Source organism: Cervus canadensis, chromosome 6, assembly GCF_019320065.1.
Source record: "Cervus canadensis isolate Bull #8, Minnesota chromosome 6, ASM1932006v1, whole genome shotgun sequence".
Taxonomy (NCBI): Eukaryota; Metazoa; Chordata; class Mammalia; order Artiodactyla; family Cervidae; genus Cervus; species Cervus canadensis.
The window spans coordinates 7,137,201-7,159,288 of record NC_057391.1 but is presented as its reverse complement, the minus strand read 5'-3'; the positions used below and the strand labels follow the sequence as shown (position 1 = coordinate 7,159,288).

The window sequence follows — 22,088 nt, the reverse complement described above, 5'->3', positions numbered from 1 at the left end:
GCAAACTGATGAGATGCACCGAAAACTGAAATGCCTGAAGCTGGCATCAGTTAACAAAAAGGGCTCAATTCTTCTCTATGACAATGCCCGACTGCACGTCACACAACCAATGCTTCAGAAGTTGAACAAGCTGGGCTACAAAGTTTTGCCTCATCTGCCATATTCACCTGACCTCTTGCCAACAAACTACCACTTCTTCAAGCATCTCAACAACTTTTTTGGAGAGAAAATGCTTCCGCAACCAGCAGGAGGCAGAAAGTGCTTTCCAAGAGTTTGTTGAATCCTGAAGCACAGATTTTTATGCTACAGAAATAAACAAACTTATTTCTCATTGGCAAAAATGTATTGATTGTAATGGTTCCTATTTTGATTACTAAAGATGTGTTTGAGCCTAGTTATATTGATTTAAAATTCACGATCTGAAACCACAATTACATTTGCACCAACCTAATATTATAAAGAGACAACATAGTGTTTTCATGGACCTTCTTGAGGATGATCAGCTAAGTGAGGGGGGAGGCAGGACTCAAACCCAGGACTTGCTTCTGACATCATCTCATACACAGTCTGTCTTCCAGAAGCAAAAGGAGAATGAAGAAAAAAGTTTACATGCTTGCTAAGGTAGGAAAGAGTGTTTACCTTCACAATAAAACGAATATTATCAATGAACATTTGTCGCCTGCGTTTATATGCTTCCCGTTGCTTATATGCCTTCCAAAAAGCCTGTAGAAAATAATGAGTTACAGAATTACTCACATGTCACAGTTTATTTTAGAAAGTGCAAGGAGAGAGTACATCACAAGAGACACTCAGTTGGGACAATGTCAGGGATCCTCCCTTCCAGACCTCATCTGGACACCATCTCATCTGACACCACGTGGACACTGAACTGGGCAGAGCACACCTGCTCAGAGCTATGGCTGGTCCCAAACTGGTGAAAGGAATTACCAGGTGGAAGCCCAGTTTCTGCTTTGAAAGCATAATTTTAACAAGGCCCTGAGTGATAAGAAGTAATTAAAATGAATTGCCCTGAAATATACAAACAGATCAACTTGGTGTTCGTATTATTTGGTAACATTATAAGATGCCTCAGGGCTTCTCAGGTGGTGCTAGTGGTAAAGAACCCACCTACCAAAGCAGGAGACATAAGAGACGTGGGTTCAATCCCTGGGTTGGGAAGATCCCTTGGAGGAGGGCCTGGCAACTCACTCCAGGGTTCTTGCTGAGATAATCCCATGGACAGAGGAGCCTGGTGGGCTATCGTCCACAGGGTCGCAAAGAGTTAGACACAACTGAAGTGACTGAGCATGCGTGAGATATCTCAAAATAATGACTAGTAAGTATCTTTACTCCAGCAAGCGAGCCACTGTGATGCAGATCAAAAAGGAAGATGACCCTGGATTCCTGAAAGCAGGAGTGCTGTGATGGATCTTGCATTATTTCATCTATTTTTACATAAAGTTTAATGAGGCTTCATCAATATACCTTTACTACATTATCACCTTAACGAGAGCTTTTATAGGAAACATTTACAAAAAGTGGACACAAACTGGTATCTTAATTTGTTTTCTGTTCTTTTCTGGGCTGCTCTGTGCAGCACGCGGGATCTTAGTTCCCTGACTAGGGATCGAACCTGTGCCTCCTGCAAAGGAAACGCAGCCTCCTCACTGCTGGACTGCCAGGGAACTGCAAACTGGTATCTTCAGAATGATCACATCCATCGTTGCTATAAGTTTAGTCCAGCTCATTTTTGAGAATCTTTTTATTGAGACATATCTTTGTAACTCACTGCACTGCTCTGATTATTTTTTTTCAAGTTAGAATTCAAATAAACACAAATTTTGTGTTTAGTTCAGTCGTGTCTGACTCTTTGCGACCCCATGGACTGCAGCACACCAGGCCTCCCTGTCCATCACCAACTCCTGGAGTTTACTCAAACTCATGTCTATCGAGTGGGTGATGCCATCCTCCCATCTCAAAGGGACAAATACAAAAATCAAGTTATTTTTATAATTTTTTCACATTTGCATATATCAATCCACCCCATTCCTTCTTTTTTTTAACAAAGGTATATGGGATTTTATCGCCATTAAAAAAAGAAAATACCTCTGGTAATGATTCAAAACAAAACAGTCATGATGGAATATACACTCAATGGAGTACTTGCTCCAGATTTCCCCTCCCGGTATTTTTATTTTTTGTTTTGTAATTGTTGCAGTGTTGTGGTGGCTTCTGCTGCACAACAACGCCAATCAGCCAGAATAATACACATATCCCCTCCCTCCGAGCCTGCCTCCCCACCCCCAGCCCTCTAGGTGACCACAGAGCGCCACGCCGGGCTCCTCGTGCCGCACGGCAACCTCTCATCAGTCATCCCTTTTACACATGACATCCCCTCCCTCAGTTCAAATCCCTAGCAATGACAAATGTGCTTGAAAAAAACCTTAATTTTGAAATAATTAGCAACTCATATGATGCTGCAAAGATAATACATTGAGTTCCATGGACCCTTCACCCAGCTTCCTCCAATGGAACCATTCTACATGTATGTTTATAAAGCAATCCATCATACTGCTAGAAAACAAGAAGGCTTAAGTGTCAAAAACTATGAGGGATCCTGGGAGAGAGAAGACAGTTCGAACTGGCTGAAAGAGGGAACCTCAGAACACAATTCTACAAACATTGGAAACCTCTACAAAAAATGTGAGCTGGCTCTAAGCTTGAGGAGCCTTGGGTGGCAGTCAGAGAAATTCTGGGGAAGTTTTCACATCATCCACGTGCCAAGCAGTGGGGCAAAAACATGGATGGGGAGTAGGAGCTGGAAAATTACGAGAGTATAGTCTTTTTGGAGGGAATTTAGCAGCATCAAATTTAAAGCTATTTAGTATTTCACCTAGTGCTTCTAATTTTCAATATACCTAGCCTAAGAAAATATAAGCACCTGTGTAGAAAGATGATATTTAAGGATTTCTGTTGTATTATTGTTTGTAATACTGAAAAAGTATAGAGGTCAGAATGCTGACAAAAAGGAAAACAGTGATCAAGTGTGATTGCATTCATCTGGATGACAATCTAACTAGTAACTCATTTGTCATGATGGTCTCAGTGTGACTCAGGTGCTTTTGAGCCTAGCACTGTTTTTAAAGCACAGAGGTGCAAATGTACAAATAATATTATACATGCCATTTCTTGATCCAAACTGAAAGGCAACCAAGATACTGGAATTGGCTCAATTACTCATTCTGCTTTTTATTTTTTTATTTATTTTTTTTCTTTTCTCATTCTGCTTTTTAAAGAATTATTTCAACTCCAGAAACAGTATTAATCTCTATTAGCTTGGATTCTCGAAGCTTTTGGATAAGGAATCTGTTGTAGTAACCGATCTGATATTGAAGCATGTTTGCATTGGTGAAATGAACCTACTTGTAGGTTTTGTACGATGTTTTTAATGTCCTAAGGAGTCAATGCTCACCAACAGTACTTTCCTAAAGCTCTCATTTTATATTTCACCTATTTAATGATTATGTATATTTTTCTGGGATCTACATTTATATATCAATGTTACCTTTCCAAACCAAGGCAGATTGGCTGGGTTTAGAGGTTCTGGTCTATAGAAGCAGAATAACACATGCTTCCTATTTTATTTGTCAAAATTTAACATTCTTCTTTTTTGTTTGTAAGTTTTCATTTCATCAGGATTGGCCTTTCTTATTCCATGCTAACAGCAGAACTGTTGTGCAAGGCCCAGAGCCTGCAGGCTCTTCTAATTAGAGGCTCTTTATTGAAAACAATTATAGGTATAAAGTTGGGAGGAAGAAGCTATTGGTATAAAGATACAAACAGAGACAAAACTCTAAACCCTAAGGTCATTTAGAAGCAGCCTTTTATGGACAGAGACAGAAGGCATTTACGAAACCATCAATCTCTCCCTTGAACGGTACAAGAACTTATGTAAAAATTTATAATAGCCGTCTTCTGGTTTTGGTTTTTGTTACCATAAATAAATTTCCTGTGCAATACAGCTGTAACAGAGGAGTCTCCCAAGATACCGAGACCTCAGAAGTTACTGCCGTTTTACAGATTCTAATCTCTAGAAAACCTGCTTGCCAAGTTGGTTGCCTTGCTTCATAATTGGCCACATAGGATAGTAATATTCAAATTACCAACTTCTGAAGCAGCTATTCTTCTGTGACCTCCCTGGTAGCCATTTATCTTCTTTCCCTCTCTGCTTAAAGGTACAACCCCACAACCTAAGGGTAGTCAATTACACCCGAACAACGTAACAGAGGACTGCCCCACCGTGTCACCCTCACCCTCCCAGCCCCACACGCCTCCCGACAACCTGCTCTTGCTTCAGAGAAGCTTGTTTCTTTTTCTTTGCTGGGATGTTCCGGAGCTCTCTGACCTGAGGTTCAGTAAGTTAGTAATTCTCAGGGCTAAGTTTGGTGTTTGTCACTCTTAATGGTTTTTCCTACAAGGTGGCATTTCAGCTTTCTTCAGTTCAAGGAAAAAAAAAAAAAAATTGTAGCTAAGCCTTCCCCCCCCCCCCCCCCCCCACCGTCTCGGTTTTTCTGAGCTCTTCCTGGGCCATCCCACCTGCTGGGTGCTGGCTTCCCCCTCCCTCTCCGGAGTCACCATCTTGATCACTTTGTCATTTTGAACACTTGTTGAGCCCTTAAGAGCTGCATACTGGTCACAGTTTGTTATGAATTATCCCACTTTAATTCCCACTAATGGGAATTCCATTTAATTCCCACAACCCTGAGATGAAATGGAAATTTCAGATGAGACAACATATTTTAAGCCATCTATTCTTTCCCTGAGCTTTTTGAGCATTTTTTCCTCAAGTTCTCCACATGTTTCATTAACTTTTTAGTATCTGTTTTGCATTCTGCAGTCATAAATTCATTCACATTCTGGGATGTCATTATTTTTCTTCCTCTCTGTGGCCATTGGCTATCTTCTCATTTTATCATGTTGTCTTGTTTCATTAAATCCATGTGTCATATTAAGTTTCTTAAAAGCAAAAGGAATTTCAGTATAATTTTTCTGTGTGTCTCCTGGGATAAGAATTTCCTTAAATGTTTACCTCATTTATATTTTAATTTATATCTCTTTTTCTTTTGATATAAAATTTTGTTTCAGATGTTTTTTCTCTGGCTCACTTCTTAAATGTAGGCCACTTTACCAGAGCCTTCTTTTCACTTAGCATTCAGAAATAATCTGGCTATACAGAGTCTCACTGACCTCACTCCCTGTCTACCTGAGCACCGTCTGAATTGCCCCCTAAGCACCCGAGACAGAGGACTGGCTCCTGATGATATGTATCCTCTGTCCAAACCCAGTTCTTGAGGAGGAGACTGAGGGGGGCAGCGCAGTGGAGCTACTGAGTTTGTTAAAAGACCGCTGTGTCTGGGGCTGACTCAGTCAACAAAGCAGTTCGGACTGTTCTACAGACGGGAACCTTCAGATTGCACATCATTCTAATCCAGAGTGAATCAGCTACTTTGGCAAAAAAACGAGACGAGTGTGATCCCCTCTGGTTCACGGTCTTCTGGTTTTCTAGGTCAGCCCATTCTCCTCCCTAGGTTACAGTCTGCCTTTAAACCTCAGGCCCTCTTTCGTTAGAAAACTGTCAGAAGAGGCAGGGACAAGTCATCACGGAGTGACTTTACGGTGCAATGGCTTCTTCTTCAATGCTGCTGCTCCCACTGAGGTGAGGGGGAAAGCCTCCAAGTTACTGTTTCTGCTCTTCCCCAGCCCTCTCGTGACTGTGGCCCTGGGTCCTGGTATCAGGCAGATTGGACACTAGCAGGCTCTTCAGACTGTCTTCTAACTGTAACACAGCTGTGGGCAGACTGGAGAGCTTGAGGTTGGTCCAAATTATGCCACACCAGTTAACACTCTTCAAATTTGGGGCAGAAGTGGAGTCTTAGCATCAGTGTGGATGATGCTATATTTAAGATTTTGTTCACTTCCTGTGTGTTTTATCTATCATTTACTAAAAGAAGAATGGAAAAACAAGTTTACCTAGAAAAATCCTTTGAATATTAACTTTACAGAAGAAATTTCTTAAAAAATTAATATTTCCTGCCCTCTAACACCTTAAGCTCTTGCAAACTCAGACATTTGAGCATCTACTGATTGCAAACCATAAGAATACAAAAGTTGTAAAAACTCATCTTCTTCCCTACACAATATTATAATTAGGTGGGGCCGCAGATAAGCATGCCAATGACCACAAAAGAGAAGCTCTTTTAAAAACTTTCAGTTTAGGAAATGTAAGTTATTGGCCAAAGCAGAAACCCACCAAACCCCGCCCACCAAAAACAATATCACTTCGGACACACAAAAAAGGACAAATGCACAGTCTTTTAAAAACCAGCATGGTGGCTGAAAGAGGATGCTAGCGGAACACAGAACAGAAACATCTATAAATCTGGCAAGCTCCCCTCCTGCCAACCAGAATGTTCGGACAAGTCACACAAGCTTACGAAGAGCTCACAACAAAGGGCTTCGGAAAGAGGATGCTTCTTGCAGAATGAAGAATGAGAGATTATATGAGAGAAGATACTCTCAGAGATGCTACATCTATCTCATGAGCTCTTCTGTTTTTCAGGCTTCCCTGGTGGCTCAGACAGTGAAGAATCTGCCTGAAATGCAGGAGACCCAGGATCAATCCCTGGGTCAGGAAGATCCCCTGGAGAAGGCTACCCACTCCAGTATTCTTGCTTGGAGACTCCCATGGACAGAAAGCCTCGTGGGCCCCAATCCATGGGGTTGCAAAGAGTTGAATATGACTGAGCGACTAACACTTTCACGTCACTTTTCTGTTCTTTAGAGCATAGAAACTCAGACGCCACTCAATATCCACTAACCACGAAAAAACCAATTTGAAAGCACATGAGGTTAGATAGTAGGTGACAGAAGGATATCTAGTTTCTTTAGAGAAACAGGATTTCAACTCAGGTCTCAGGTATTCCCCTGATTGACTATTCACAGCGTCCCGAATACGTTCCAGAAGGCAACAGGTGAAAAGTCATTCAACATCCTTCCCATCTTGGAGCATTCAACAGTGTAGACTCGAGGGCACTCATTAAGGACATGATCTTCGGTCAGATTTGTTTATTAGAATGCTGGTAGTTGACGGTCCTGTGATTAAATAAAACATTTTCATGGGATATGACAGCTGGCTGTTACAAGCGGGAGATGACTCACGTACCTGTATTTTGACCACATGCTCTTCCTGTTCATACAAAAATGCTTTCCTAGCTTCATACTCTTTCCTAATGAGGGGTCCTGAGGTTGTGGCTTGGAAGCGCTGAAGCATGTCTTCAGTAGCTGACCATATGTTCTCACGGATGTAATCTGCAGTGATATCCTCAACAATGTCCTGGTAAGAGATATTTCTTATGGTTATACTTCACACATCAGGTGAGAAGAGCACAGAGAACAGCTTCTGGAAATTCTATCTTTCAGAAAGTGATTTGGATAGCTCTTTCCGGCTCAGCGTAAAGACAGATTTGACCAGAGTCAAGGGGTGAGCCAGCTGGCTCAGCTTCTTTCTAGCGACATGGTTTTAGAATCCTCTGAAATCTGGGTGGAGATGAGAATGCGGTTGAATGGTCTCAGGATTTGGAGATGGAGATGTACAGATGATGTTGGCAGGGACCAGGCCTGAGGCCTGGGCTGCCCAGAGCGTAAGAGAAACAAGAATGATTACATAAGTGTTCACATCACCTCCTCCCTCTCCTGAGGGAAAGACAGCAATGCCCATGAAGTCCTCTGGCTTTTCTTGCCCAGGCCAGAGGAAGCAGATAGCTGCAAGGAGTAGGGGAAAACTCCAAATAAATTTGGGAGAAAATAAAGGACTTGGAGCAGAAGAAAAGGGGCTGGGAGAGGAAAGATAAGCACTCTTTTGGGCAGACAGGGAAACCTAGATGAATGAGAAAGAAAGGAAGAAGGGGGACTGTGAGAAGTCTTCATGTGGATGAGGAACTGGGGTTACTTTTACGTTCTTTGAGAATTGACAGCAAACACTGGACTCATTTCTATGGCAGATGCCTCTTAACCATCCATGTGAATGGACTTCACAGATGGTGAATTTAAACAATTAAGAGTGAAATCATATAAAAGATGCATTAATACTTTCACAAGAAGACATATGTACAGCCTAGAGTAAATTCAGTAATTTAAGACTGACTAGGAAAAAAAAAAAAGACTAATTTTTTTTAACAGCATAGATCCTCCACTTTCTATTAATCTTGATACTGGGATCAGGTATAACTTCACAAAATTATACTTAGGGCATCTTTGGATGCCATATGAGCAATTTTTGTCTTTTGAGTTTTAATCTTTCAATGTTGCTTCTTCACAGTTTGACATATCCTTTCAATGATAGCACATGGTTTTTAAACATTGGCCATATTTTCATTTTTCAACAAAGTAGCACTAACAGTTCATTGCCACATGCCATTTTCCTGTAAAAAGTGGGACATTACACATTTGAAATTAGTAAATGAATACATTTTTCACTATCTTCTTGTCATTCAGGATTTCTGTGGCATTGTCAACCCCAAGTTACAGCTTTTTCTCTGAGTTTTAGTAAGTTACTGCACTGGAGATTCTGTCCACAACATTATTATCTTGCAGTGTCTTTCTTGCTGGTGAATTTGAACAGTTCTATGAGATCTATGTGCGAGTTCTATTTTTTTCAAGACGAATTTAATTATTAGAAGTATTTTCTTTTAAACACACTACAATGCCTGGATCAAAGAGCAAGTTTCACATCTTCTGGGGCCAACTTTTGGTCTCAAGTCCAAAGCAATCTTGGTGAACATTCCTTCAAGAATATTGCTCCCTGTTATAGGTTGAGGTAGGGGGAAAGAAATAAGACATCTTGAATACTGACAACCAAGGAATTACCACTAATTGAGTTCTGGTGTCAAGGAAAACCTGACGATTGATTTCTTAGGATAATCTGCCATCCTACATAATCAGCAAGAGCTTTATCTGCCCCCTGCTCTATGGTGCTGCTCTGACATATGGAAGACATTCTAGAAACCAGTAATTAACTATGCAGCCACACCTAGCTGCAGTTCACGAAGACTTTACTCCATATCCAGCCTTCAAATAAATCAGTTTTCCCCATCAATTCCATGATTCTAAAATAGAAAAGCAATCACACTTATCTTTATATAGTACATTTTCCCATCAAACAGCAGCCTCCTACCTCAATTTCTTTTCCCATAAGCCATGATTCTTTAAGCAAGCAGGGTTCAGGTGTGACCCAGGAACTCTCTTTTGAATCAATATTGTAGTAGTAATCATATTTCTCCTGCAGGGTGACTTTAAGCCATGAACCTTCAGTAGACACTAAAGAAAAAGGTTTGTTAAATTCTAGAGAGGAACTTGGAAACTTTTAACATTAATGTAGTTTCTTCAGTAAGTAAAATAATTGAACAAGGATGTTTTCCTCCAGGCATTCAGATAATCTAAGTTAAAATCATTAGCAATGAGTCATTAAAATGGAATGAATTGTGTATTCAACGGCAGCTCCCTACCAAGCCAAAGTAAAAGGAGAGTGATGTTAGCTCTGCACATCGAACTTCTCATGAGGATTAAAGGAGTCACAAATGGCCAGCAAGAAGGAAAACTAAACAAGCAGGGAAACACCAGGTAGACGTGAATAGCACCACAAGAAGACGGGGAGACCGATGAGGAAGAATCCTCTGTTTAGAATGTCTTCCAGCAACTTCTTCGAAAAGGAGTGGCCTACAAGGGCTGTGACCCACTATTTAAGGCGGCCCCATTACTTAATGATCTGCCTTAAACCAAAGCAGAAGTGACTCATCTTTGCAGACAACTTTATTCAAAGCACAAAATGGCATGCAGAACCACTGTGGTCACTAAGAGGGAAAAAGGAAAATTCCTGATCCCTCTGATTCATCTTGTCCTACAAAACCACACAAAACCAGGAGCAAAATGTTGAATAGGCTTAATTTTCTCAGGGAGACACTACAAGGGGGAAAAAACATCTATGGCAGTCACGGCTTAAATTGGTCAAGAATATTTGCAATCTATTTGCAATCAACAAAATAGATTTGCACGACAAAATAGATTTAGCAATCTATTTATTTTGTTGAATGATTATGATTCATGTCTCAGACCAGAGAGCTAAAAACAACAATATAAATAAAAATTTCAGACCAAGCTAAGCCAACTGCTGCCAAGTGAGCACTAGACTAATTGCCTTTATAGGTAAAAATCATAGCCCTAGTGAATTTCCTCAAAGAATATTTAAATGGATTCAAATAACTAAGCAAAAATAACTATAAGGCCCTTTAAAGTGTGTTGATTCTTCAATTGGTTTTTTAATGCCTCTCAACTGTTCTGTGGATGCCCAGATCCACAGAGAGATACGTATCTCTTCAAATGACCAATCAGACAACTATTATCTGTTTAGAAATGCTTATTTACTAGAAAATATATTGTACAGTCAAATATGGATGATCACAAGTAATCATAATATACTTTTCAATCACCACTAGTTATCAGATTCACAAATGTTTTCAGAAGACTGAACACTTTTTAAGGCAGTTCTCTCAGTGGGAAGGAAGGAAATCAAATAAAAATGGTGGAAATGGATATCTTTTATTTTCATAAGAACTGAGAAGCAAAAAGTTCTTAGTTGGTTAAAAGCGAACCATATTGACACTGTAAGGCTTTATTTGGGTTGGGATGTCAGTGAATAATAGAAAAAGAGAATTCTATCATTTTCACATCAAGTATGAGTTTAGAGTCAGGTCAAAGGCTGAGGAGGACATCGCTAGAACAGGGTTCAAGGAGTTTTCCTAAGAAGTACAGCTGGTTTGTTGGGGATTCCCAGGTGGCACTAGTGGTCAAGAATCCGCCTGCCAATGCAGGAGATGTAAGAGAAGTGGGTTTGACCCCTGCGTAGGGAAGATCCCCTGAAGGAGGGCATGGAAACGCACTCCAGGATTCTTGCCTGGAGAACCCCATGGACAGAGGAGCCTGGTGGGCTACCGTTCACAGGGTCGCAGTGAGTCATACCTGACTGAAGCGACATCGCATGAATGCACATAGCTGGTTTGTTAACTGAGGGAAAAGACTAATTATGGGCCTTTAAGGATGCACAACAGAGAAAGATTCCAGTGAGTTAAGAGGTGATGTGCATTCTATATGGAAGCATGCTTTCTAGATGACTTCCAGACAAAATCATACCTATATAAGACCTAAACTGAGCTCTAAGGCTAAGTGATCTACATAAGAGTGAACACTTTGGGGAAAAACAGACAGCCTAGAATCAGAGGTGAAAGAGGTAAGAATAAATCATCCTGGTCACACCCTCAAACAATGTTTACAGTTCTATCGAAAATGAAAGTTAATCTTTAATTCCCTAGAAAGTTTCTCCTCTTCCTCTGAGAACAGAGGTTGGTAATCTTTTTCTATAAAGGGCCAGAGAGTAATTTCCGTCTTGTGTGTTACAGGTCTCTCATACAACTACTTGACTCTTACTATATCATGAAAGCAGCCAGAGACAGTAAAATACTAATTAATGAGTGTGGCTGGATTACAATAAAACTTTATTTATAAAAACAGTTGGCAGACTAAGGAACCTAAAACGGTATTAGAATAAAGGTTGCAGGATACAAGATCAACATCAAAAATAAATCTTATGAAAATACGTCCACGTAAAAGCTTGTATACAAATGTTCACATAAGCATTACTTAGGCTAGCCAAAACTGGAGAAAAAAGTCCAAATTCTATCCACTGATGAATGAATAAACAAAATGTGGCATATTTATACAACAGAACATTATCAGCCATAAAAGAAATGAACTGATACATGCTACAACATGAATGAACTTTGAAGACATCATGCTACATGAAGTCTGACACAGTATGACTTCGTTTATAAGAAATGTCCAGAATAGGAAAAATTAGAGAGACAGAAAGTATACTAGTGATTGTCTGGGGCTGAGAGTTGGGGGTGGAGAGCAATGGCTAATGGGTAATGGGCTCCATTTATTATAAGAAAAATATTCTGGAATTAACTAGTGGTGTTAGCTATAAAAGTTTGGGAGTACAATAAAAACTTCTGAATTGCACACTTTAAAAGAGTAAATTTTATGGTATGTGAATTATATCTCAATAAAAAAATTAATTGTATTTCTACATGTTAGCAACAAACAACCCCAAAATGAAATTAAGAAAATATTTACAATGACATCAAGAATAATAAAATATGGTAGGAATAAATTCAAGTAAAGTAATGCAAGCCCTATACACTGAATAATACAAACACTGTTCAAAGAATTAAAGACCTAATTAAAAGCAAAGACGTACCATGGTACATGGATCCAAAGACTTAGTATTAAGATGCCATATGCCTCAAATCCATCTATGGCTTCAGTATAATCTCTAAAAAAGTCCCAACTCTCTTCTTTTTCTCCAGAAAAAAGTGAATCTAAGGTATCGCCTAGGTTTCTAAATTGGCTATCTGGGGACATTTTTTTCCCTCTGCTGATCAGAACATGGCAGTTGGGAAAAGGAGTAGGCAAGTTTACGGAAGAGTAGATAAACCTAACTGTGGGCTAAGGATTTGAAATTATGATGGGTCATCTCTAAGAAAATCATCCCTTGCATAAATACAGTTGTGCAAGTCTTTCCTCACAAAGGATGAGGTGGGGGCACTACAGGAACTGATGAAGAGATGTGAAGGGAACAGAGAGGGGCTCAAGGGTGATCAGACACCAAGTAAGACTGAATGGCCAGCAGCCCTGTCCCCATTTCACTATCAGAAACTGTTCTGCATCAGAGGGTAGAATTCCCAAGTGAGAAATACATCAGGCTAATTATAAGTACATACGGTAGTTCTGGACAGACTTCCAGTGAATTAAAAAAAGTTTTGTTTTTTTCCCTTAAGTTCCACTTCTAAGGCTATATATTGTCAAAGCAACTTTCTAAAGATGAAAAGTACTATGTACATGTGGCACAAATAAACGTCAGCCTGAGTCAGGAGATACCTTAATCCTTGACAGCAGGACACAGCAAGTGCTCAACAAAAATCTGTCACACTAAAGAGATGATGGGCTATCTCTGCCAAAAATTAATCTCATTGGGTTTGTCACTTTCTCTTTCTGTCCAAAATACCATCAATGTGATTTTCTAAATCTGAAAAATGAGTCCGAAACTCATTATCTAAAACACTTTCCAGAGATAACATTTCATGGATTGAATAGGCTTAAGTATATGCCAAGGTTAACAGAGACCAATTTGCTGCATTTCATTTTATACTTTCAAGATTACTCTCTACTTAATAATGTATTAATGTACATTAATAGATGTACAATAATGTATCCTGTGTTTCAAAAAGGATGGAGAGATACATTAGTGTAAAAATCAGTTTGTACCACTAGAAGGATGGCTCAATGGCAAAACTGATAGGAAGCAAAATCTCCTTTTAATACTACATTTTCTCGAGTATATGGCACCCACCACAGCCACCAGGTTAATCACAGATTTCCAAAAGACAAAAAAGGAAAAGAAACACTAAAAAATTTCCTTTACCAGAGATGACAAACATTCAGAAACACTCATTTGAAAGCGATTATTTATCTCAAAACTAAGATAACACAATACCACAGAAGTCACCACATTCAAAGTGCTATTTAATTTGTGTTAAACAATGAAGAAGCTTACCACTTCTAGATTTTTGCTCTTTTGCTTTTGCCAGGGCATCATGGTACCTGTCAGCACATTCAGGGATTACATCATTTGTATTACCAACGGCAGGCTTCAAAACAGACAAAATATCACTTTGCTTCTCCTTCTCCAAAAACTGATTAACATCGACGACCAGTGTAACCCCTGGGTAATGAAAAAGAAATGTTTCTGTTAATAATTATCTTCTACTCACCCTAGAGGCATGCAAACATATAAGTCAACCTTTTAGGAATGCATTGGTATGAAACCTGTTTATCCTTTGAGAGAATAAACTGCATACATTCGAGATAGTCATCAACTGTTCAGGTTGTAAGAGGAATAAAATCCACAGGGGCAGTATTTTCTCATTACTCCTGTATGATCTCAAGGCACTAGGTTCTGTCCACTGTGGTGATCTGTGAAATAGGGTGGACATATGTTGACAGTAGATATGCAGCCCTTATGCGGGTCATTAATCAGTATTTGAGAATAAGCTTTATGAAATCATGTATTTATACTAGAATAAGTGAAACGGTATCTAAGCCACAGAAATCCTGACATTCTCTGGTACAGCGCAAGTATACTTTCAAGATTGTCCTTAGCAACCTGAATGACTGTTCTAGAAAGGCAACGGGCAGAGCTGGTGGATACGTGCAGTGGGGTCCAGAAACTTAATTCTGGAACCAATTTAGACCTAGAAAGCACGCGATCCCATTTCAAATGTCTGCGTCTCCCCACAAATAAAACCACATTCAACTCTTGGTTGCCTAAAGAAAGATAACATGGTGAATTCTTTACCATCTAGTTTAGGTAAGGATATTCTGCCCGCCCCCCACCCTCACACCCCAATGGACCTACTATCTTCACAACCTGTAAATGTACTGGGTTAGAAAGGTAGAACAAAAAAATGGAAGAAACCAGGTTAAAATACTTTATAGATAAAAAAAACATCTTGATGAAGAGAGAGGAGAAAGATATTTTTTCCTTTCTTTTTAAACAGACATGTCAAACTCTGCCATAAAATGCTAAATGGTATATTGCTGTCATCAAATTACATTCAGATGTGCATAGAACTGTGAAGGCTGATGTGGCAGGAAAAACAGTCTGAATTTTGACACCTAAGAGTCCAATCATGCAATCTGGAGGAGCACGTGGAGGGTAAAGACTTTCAGTGGCCAACTCGAGTTGTTGCTGAACAAAAGCTAGAGTGGTGGGTCCTTTCAGATACAGAAGGTAAGGGGGATGGGGAAGCGGCCCCCTTTCCTCTTCTCCAGGAAAGCTGAGGAGGAGAAAAAGGCAGTCCTGGTGTTTGAGAAGTCTGTGGTCTCAGAGAAGAGGAAAGAACAAGGAAATGACAAAGGATCCTCACATGAATTATGTCGAAAAGCTTTATCAAACCCAGTGAAATGTTATTTGCCTTAAAAGATGGGTTATTATGAAGGCATACAGTTCTTTCAAGTATATGTATTGATGTACAAGCAGTGGGTCCATGGGTTAATCTTCTAGATGACTGAAGCTGACTCCTTTAGGTACCAACCTTCATCTTAACAGAATCCTGCTCCATGAAAACTAAAACCCTGGGGAAAAATCTAATAAAACAGTCCTGCTCGGACCCACTCATCATTTTACCCACAGTACCTGGTACCTTTTTGGTGCTTAATGTTTGCTGACAGCTGCCAGAAGAATTCTTTATGGCATCAAAATTATATTGTGCGATAATGTGACATTTTCAAAGACTATGGAGGTGTTGGGCTACTTTGCTCCTGCAATGAATGGTCCCAAACTCCTCCTCTTCTTAGTTTTCCTCTAACACCACTGTCAGTTTTCACTTCTCGTTCCTGTCTGAATGCCTGCACAGGGCAGTCAAAGCACCCAACTTCTTGGTAAATCATAGCTTCTGAGTTGGGTAGAGACATAACCAATAGGTAAGCCTTATGTGAGAGTTGGACTGTGAAGAAAGCTGAGCGCCGAAGAATTGATGCTTTTGAACTGTGGTGTTGGAGAAGACTCTTGAGAGTTCCTTGGACTGCAAGGAGATTCAACCAGTCCACCCTAAAGGAGATCAGTCCTGGGTGTTCATTGGAAGGACTGATGCTGAAGCTGAAACTCCAGTACTTTGGCCACCTCATGAGAAGAGTTGACTCACTGGAAAAGACCCTGATGCTGGGAGGGATTGGGGGCAGGAGGAGAAGGGGACGACAGAGGATGAGATGGCTGGATGGCATCACCGACTCGATGGACATGAGTCTGAGTAAACTCCGGGAGTTGGTGATGAACAGGGAGGCCTGGCATGCTCCAATTCATGGGGTCGCAAAGAGTCAGACACGACTGAGCAACTGAACTGAACTGAACTGATGCCTAAGATAAGAATAAACAGATTCAAAGCAGCTGTCCACCAGGTCTCCACTGAGTTGATTTTTGATCAGTTCTGTGCTCAGGCTTTGAGACATCTATTTTGATAGCTTTTTCCTTAAGCTATGGGTCGCAATTAAGGTGCAGACAGCTGAGAATGACACATAAATGGTGATATCCAGAAAGTCAGGTACGTTTCTGCTATGGAACAAATGAAGAAACCTCCTCCAAATCTAAGATCCAAAAATACATTTATGTCTTAATCCACATGTCAGAAGGGCTTCTCTAAGGCATGCATTCTCAAAATTGGTGATATAAGCCCCAGTAGGGTAAAAATTGGTTCTTAGGAAGAGAAAGTAAAACAGAACAAAACTTTATATGTAAAGGCACATATCTACATGCGGCACATAAGCCAGGTATATATTAGTGGTACTGAAATTTCATGGTAAAGAGCACCATGGGGGAAAAGTCTAGAAAGACTCCGTAGGGTACAATCATGGATAACGGCTGAATGAAATTGCTTGAAGGAGTGAAAAGTACAGACAAATCTACTCGAAGAAAGCAAGATGCTCCAGTGAAAACGGACAGCGGGCCAGAAGCAAGGAGACTTGAGTTACTGTGCCCTTTCAAATCTTGCCTGTGGTCAAACATATGGGCCAACAAATTATCTGGGAGTGGGTCTGATAATCGCAACATGTGACCAGAATTTGTTTTCAAGTCTTCATACAAAGGATGAAGAATGCTTTTAAAAGTAAGATTAAATTCCTTGTTGAAAACACTGGAAAATTCTCATCTCAGTGTAAGAATATAGGCAGTTTTATCTTTAGAACATCTTTTTGTTGTTATAAATCATAGAAGACACTATATCAACTCTTTTAAGGAACAGGATGGAAGTAGAAGAAAGGATTTTAAATGTGCAAGTGTGGGGCACACAAATCTCACACATTTGAGAAAAATCTCTTACATTCATAGTAAACAGAACTGTGAGTCTCAAGAGGATCGACTTAATATTTGCAAGCCGAGTATAAGAACAACATAAAAAAAAATGAATAAAATAATTTCTAAACTAGTTTGATCGCTAGGAGAAAAAGTATAACCTTTTTAGTCTATTTGAGTGCCTTTATGACAATATAATTTCTTAAAAGTGTTTTTTTTTCAAACTTTGGATGCCTTCAGTTTAATATATAAATTTAAATCTCTATGTACACAGCTTAATTTTTTCTTAAGGATTAGAATGTTTGAACGGGGAGACTTCAAAGATCCTAAGGATGTAAGAGTTCAAGTTGGAGAAATACACATATTTTTCAGGCTAAGGAAATAAAAACCAGATGTTCCTCACAAATGCCTGAGACGTTTCAAAGCAAGGCTTCTGGAGCAAGACTAGGCATCTCAAAAGCATTCTATGCTCTGATACAATAGGATAGATTCTAATTATGTCATGAATGGATAGGTTAATGAACTACAATTTTAGGAATCTTATTTTAATTTACATAGGTTATTTATACATGGAGAGTGTTAGCATATCACCCCGATCACCATGTGAGTTTTCTTATTATCCTCTAAGAAAATAGATGCTTAAAAAAACCACAAACTATTATTTGGGAGCCAAAGTGGGGGGTCTGGTAATTGCTAAGTATGTCTATTTCAATTATGCATTTTGGACTTGGGGAAATAACCCTCGGGTGGGTTTCAGCACCCACTAAACCCACTGTGAGATGAACCCGGGCAACACTGCACTGACCATCTGACCTCCATAAGCCTCCCCAACTGGCGGACACAGCGAAGTTTCAGGTCTTCTGGAATTAGGGTCAGCTCAGAGCCAGAGTCCAGTAATCTCTGAGACGCCTGACTGTGTCCTTTCCCCCAGCACAGTCACCACAGTAGGGTATAACATGTTGGTAATGTACCAGGGTCCTTCCCCAAGGGAACCCAGTCCCTCCTTCTTTCAAGGGTTTCTGGGTCTGTAAATGGGTCAAGTCCGGGAACTGATGGAGGGTCCATGACTTTCTGTTTATGATGCAAGTTATACTTCCACTCACCTGACCTAGAACTCTTCTTCCACTTGTACAAATCAAGTAAGAATTTAGTCTATTTCGCTTCTAGGAATGCCACAATCAGTTAGCAAATTCCATAGGTCTCTGTGTCAGAGTTTTCTAATTATTGCTTTGATTGCTATCTATTAATATTATACTAACCACAGCCACTTGTCTTTGGTGATTGTGCTGTCCCCTGACCTCTGCCAGACTGCCTGACAGATTTTGGACTTTCCAGCCTATTTACAGCTCAATTACATGAGCCTATTTCTTAAGTGAAATCTCTATTTTTCTATATATATGCATGTAGAGATAGTTAGACAGTACTAGATACTTGCTTTCCAGAGAAACTACATGGCTACATATGTAGTTTTTTTTTCCATAGGAAAAATATATATAGTTCTGTTTCCTTGAAAAATGCTATTACAATGGAAGGTATGGAAGGGAGGACAGGCATTTATTAAAAGCAGGATGGTCTAGCTTTCTAAGGGTTAAGGTAAAAAAGGACTTGATCATACTATAAACTTAAGAGTTGAGAAATTATTTTTTGCTTTCTGGACTTGGTTCAGCTACAACTTCATATTCTGCTGGAAATAGTACTTAACTGCAAAAACCAGTGCAACCGACCAATCTTATTTTTGTATAAATACGAACTCAAGAATTAAAATAGGTGAGCGTTCGTATCTTTTCGGAAATTAAAAATGGCACACTTTTTAAAAGTTAGGAATTCAAACAGAAGTTCAGGGGGATAGCCAGAAGCAAGCACGAAGCTGCAGCAGCAGGCGGCGGCGAGGGCTTACACTGCTTTGCGCTGTTTATGTCCTTGTTGGCCTCGTTGACAGCATGCTGTATCTCATCCAGCCAAAGAATTTTAGAAGCACTTTGAGGGTCCTGAGAATGTGGTCACAGAATAAAAGAAAAAAACAATGAATGATGATGAAACAGAATTAATAATGGTTTTTTAGGAGCCACTATATTAAAATTTCCACAAACTCTTTTTTAGCAGCAACCCAGCATGGCCACACACTGTATGAGCAATTGATGAAACAGACGCCAAACGGGGCCACGTTTCCCCTCTGCACAAGCGCCCCTTTAGTCCAGTCCGCCCCTCCATCATCTCTCACTCGCCAGATGCGTCGATCTCCTGTTTGCTTCTGTTGTTTCCATGTCGGCTTCAACCCCAGTGGCCCTCTACAGAGAACCAGATGACCCCTCCCAAAAAGGACATCTCATCACATCATTCCTCTGCGAACTCCTTCAGAGGTTCTCTCCAGCAGTTTGAAGGAAACGACACTCCCTTCCCATGGACTGTGGGCATCTAAGGATCCAGTCCTGCTTATCCCTCTGGTTTTATCTCCCTCTTGGCTACTCACTGTTCCGGACCCTCACACCAGGCTCCTTCAGATCCCACCGTTCTACCCCAGGTGTGTGGCTGTTGGTTTTTTCTTTGCATTCAGGCCTTAATTTAAATGCTACCTCTTCCAAAAAAGGCTTCTCTGACTACCCCGGTCAATCAAATATCCTCTCCCCCAATCACTCAGTAACTACGGCGCCCAAGGTGGCTCAGGGGGCCACAGAACACTTTCAATTTGTGGGAAAAAATGATACGTGGATTTTATCAGACACAGGGACAAAAATAAGAACAAACGTATCCGAATAGAAACATGGTGATGACCCTCAAGGAGCTAATGGTTTAGCAGAAGAGGCAGGTGCATCAAAAATTATAATTACTGGATCAACAGCAAGGCCCTACTGTATAGCACAGGAAACTACATTTAATATTCTGTAACCAACCATAATGAAAAAATAAGAAACTATAATACAATGTGATCAGAGCAATATTAACTATAGATAGTTTAGAAATAGCCAAGAAGAGATGAATTTCTATCAGTGTTGAGATGCAGGGGGAGAAAAGACCAAGTCGTTAAGGATAGCTTCAGAAAGGAAGGGGAAGCAGCAGTAGAAAGGTATTGAGTTACCTTTACTCATTTTTACTTTAAGGGATGATTCTGATTTTACACCAAAGGCAGTGCCAGAATGCAACGTAATTAAAGAAGGCTTCCAGATAGCAACTGCATTTCATATAAACATGTTTAAGATTACAAGTAAATTTTGTTATTGGTAGAAATTAAGTATTTTAGAAAAGATGAGACATTTCATTTTTTTTTTTGTAATTAATTAATTTATTTTACTTTACAACATTGTATTGGTTTTGTCATACATTGACTTGAATCAGCCATGGGTGTACATGAGTTCCCCATCCTGAACCCCCTCCCACCTCCCTCCTCATCCCATCCCTCTGGGTCATCCCAGTGCACCAGCCCTGAGCATCCTGTATCATGCATCAAACCTGGACTGGCAATTTGTTTCACATATGATAATTTACATGTTTCAATGCCATTCTCCCGTATCATCCCGCCCTCGCCCTCTCCCACAGAGTCCAAAAGACTGTTCAATGCATCTGTGTCTCTTTTGCTGTCTCACATACAGGGTTATTGTTACCATCTTTCTAAATTCCATATATATGCACTAGTATACAGTATTGGTGTTTTTCTTTCTGGCTTACTTCACTCTGTATAATAGGCTCCAGTTTCATCCACCTCATTAGAACTGTTTCAAATATATTCTTTTTAATGACTGAGTAATATTCCTCTGTGTATATGTACCACAGCTTTCTTATCCAGTTGTCTGCTGACGGACATCTAGGTTGTTTCCATGTCCTGGCTATTGTGAACAGTGCCACGATGAACACTGGGGTACACGTGTCTCTTTCAATTCTGGTTTCCTCAGTGCAATGCACATTTTTTTTATTCACAGTGGGGCACTGTTTCCTAAAGCACTAGTCAAAATTATTCTGCTCCCTCTCTGAGACATTTCATTTTAAAAACCTGGGAATATCTGCCTACTTGTGCGATAGCCTAAAGAAAGACTGTGATAAACAGAGGGTGGTTCATTGGAGCCAGGCAGAACCAGCTCCATCATTTAGGACTCAAGAAGGATGGGGGGCAGGAAGGAGAAATAACCTGCACCGGCATCTTCGGCAGGCTTCAACTCTAACTCCCTCAGAGCCTATTAAGAGATGACACATGGTGAAAATGAGGTGAAATATCTGCTATTTCATCCTGTAACCCCCAGATTAAAGAAGACCATGGATGAAGGCTTGGTTCCTGCTTCCACAATCACCTCTAGCTGGATCTGCCATGTGGGAACCACCAGCTAATAAGATTTTCCATCTTTTGGGAGGATGGATGTAGAAGGTTCAAACAGGAAGCAAGATGGGAAGCTGAGAACTAGAAGAGGGTGAAAGGACAGGGGAACAGGAAATATTTTTCCTCCGCTTCTAAGCCAAAGAGAACCCAACCACTCCCCCAGATACAGCCTAAAAACTAAGCTCCACACAAGTTCATTTTCTGTCTTGCTCAGATTTTTTTTTTTCTGAAGGGTATTTACGAAATTTCTTTATAACTCACCAGTGTGGAAGATGCACTATACAAACTTTTATTCAGATGAGAAGAAAGTTACAACCCATTTCAAAGCTGAAGGTTTTATAAGCTAAACCCAACAGAGACTTTGCAAATCAAAATAATTTAAGTCAACAGTTTAAATCATGACCCACTGCAGCGACAGCCTGCTAGAGCTAAATGCAAAGCCAAGGGTAAAAACTGAAGCCTCCCAGTGTTAGGTCTTCCTTTCAACTGATCACCGGAAGGCTGGAAACAGGGTATTCATAGGACGGCCAAGGCTCTGTGCTGTGCTGTGTTTAGTCACTCAGTCATATCTGACTCTCTGCGACCCCGTGGACTGCAGTCCGCCAGGCTCCTCGGTCCATGGAATTCTCCAGGCAAGAACACTGGAGTGGGTTGCCATGCCCTCCTCCAGGGGATCTTCCCAACCCAGGGATCGAACCCAGGTCTCCCACATTGCAGGTGAATTCTTTACCATCTGAACCACCAAGGAAACCCAAGAAAACTAGT

The 22,088-nt window shown here is 40.3% G+C and overlaps 1 protein-coding gene across 2 annotated transcripts in view; it reads right to left on the bottom strand.

The window, feature by feature from the left end:
* The window catches only part of IQGAP2 (IQ motif containing GTPase activating protein 2), a 299,140-nt gene that overhangs the window by 58,560 nt on the left and 218,492 nt on the right, over positions 1-22,088 (bottom strand). For both annotated transcript variants that reach the window (XM_043470700.1, XM_043470701.1), the window contains 5 exons: positions 18,915-19,005; positions 13,727-13,894; positions 9,233-9,375; positions 7,223-7,393; positions 640-723 (listed from right to left, as the gene is read on the bottom strand). In XM_043470700.1, coding sequence (XP_043326635.1) covers positions 640-723; positions 7,223-7,393; positions 9,233-9,375; positions 13,727-13,894; positions 18,915-19,005 — 657 coding nt within the window. The remainder of the gene's footprint in view (positions 1-639; positions 724-7,222; positions 7,394-9,232; positions 9,376-13,726; positions 13,895-18,914; positions 19,006-22,088) is intronic.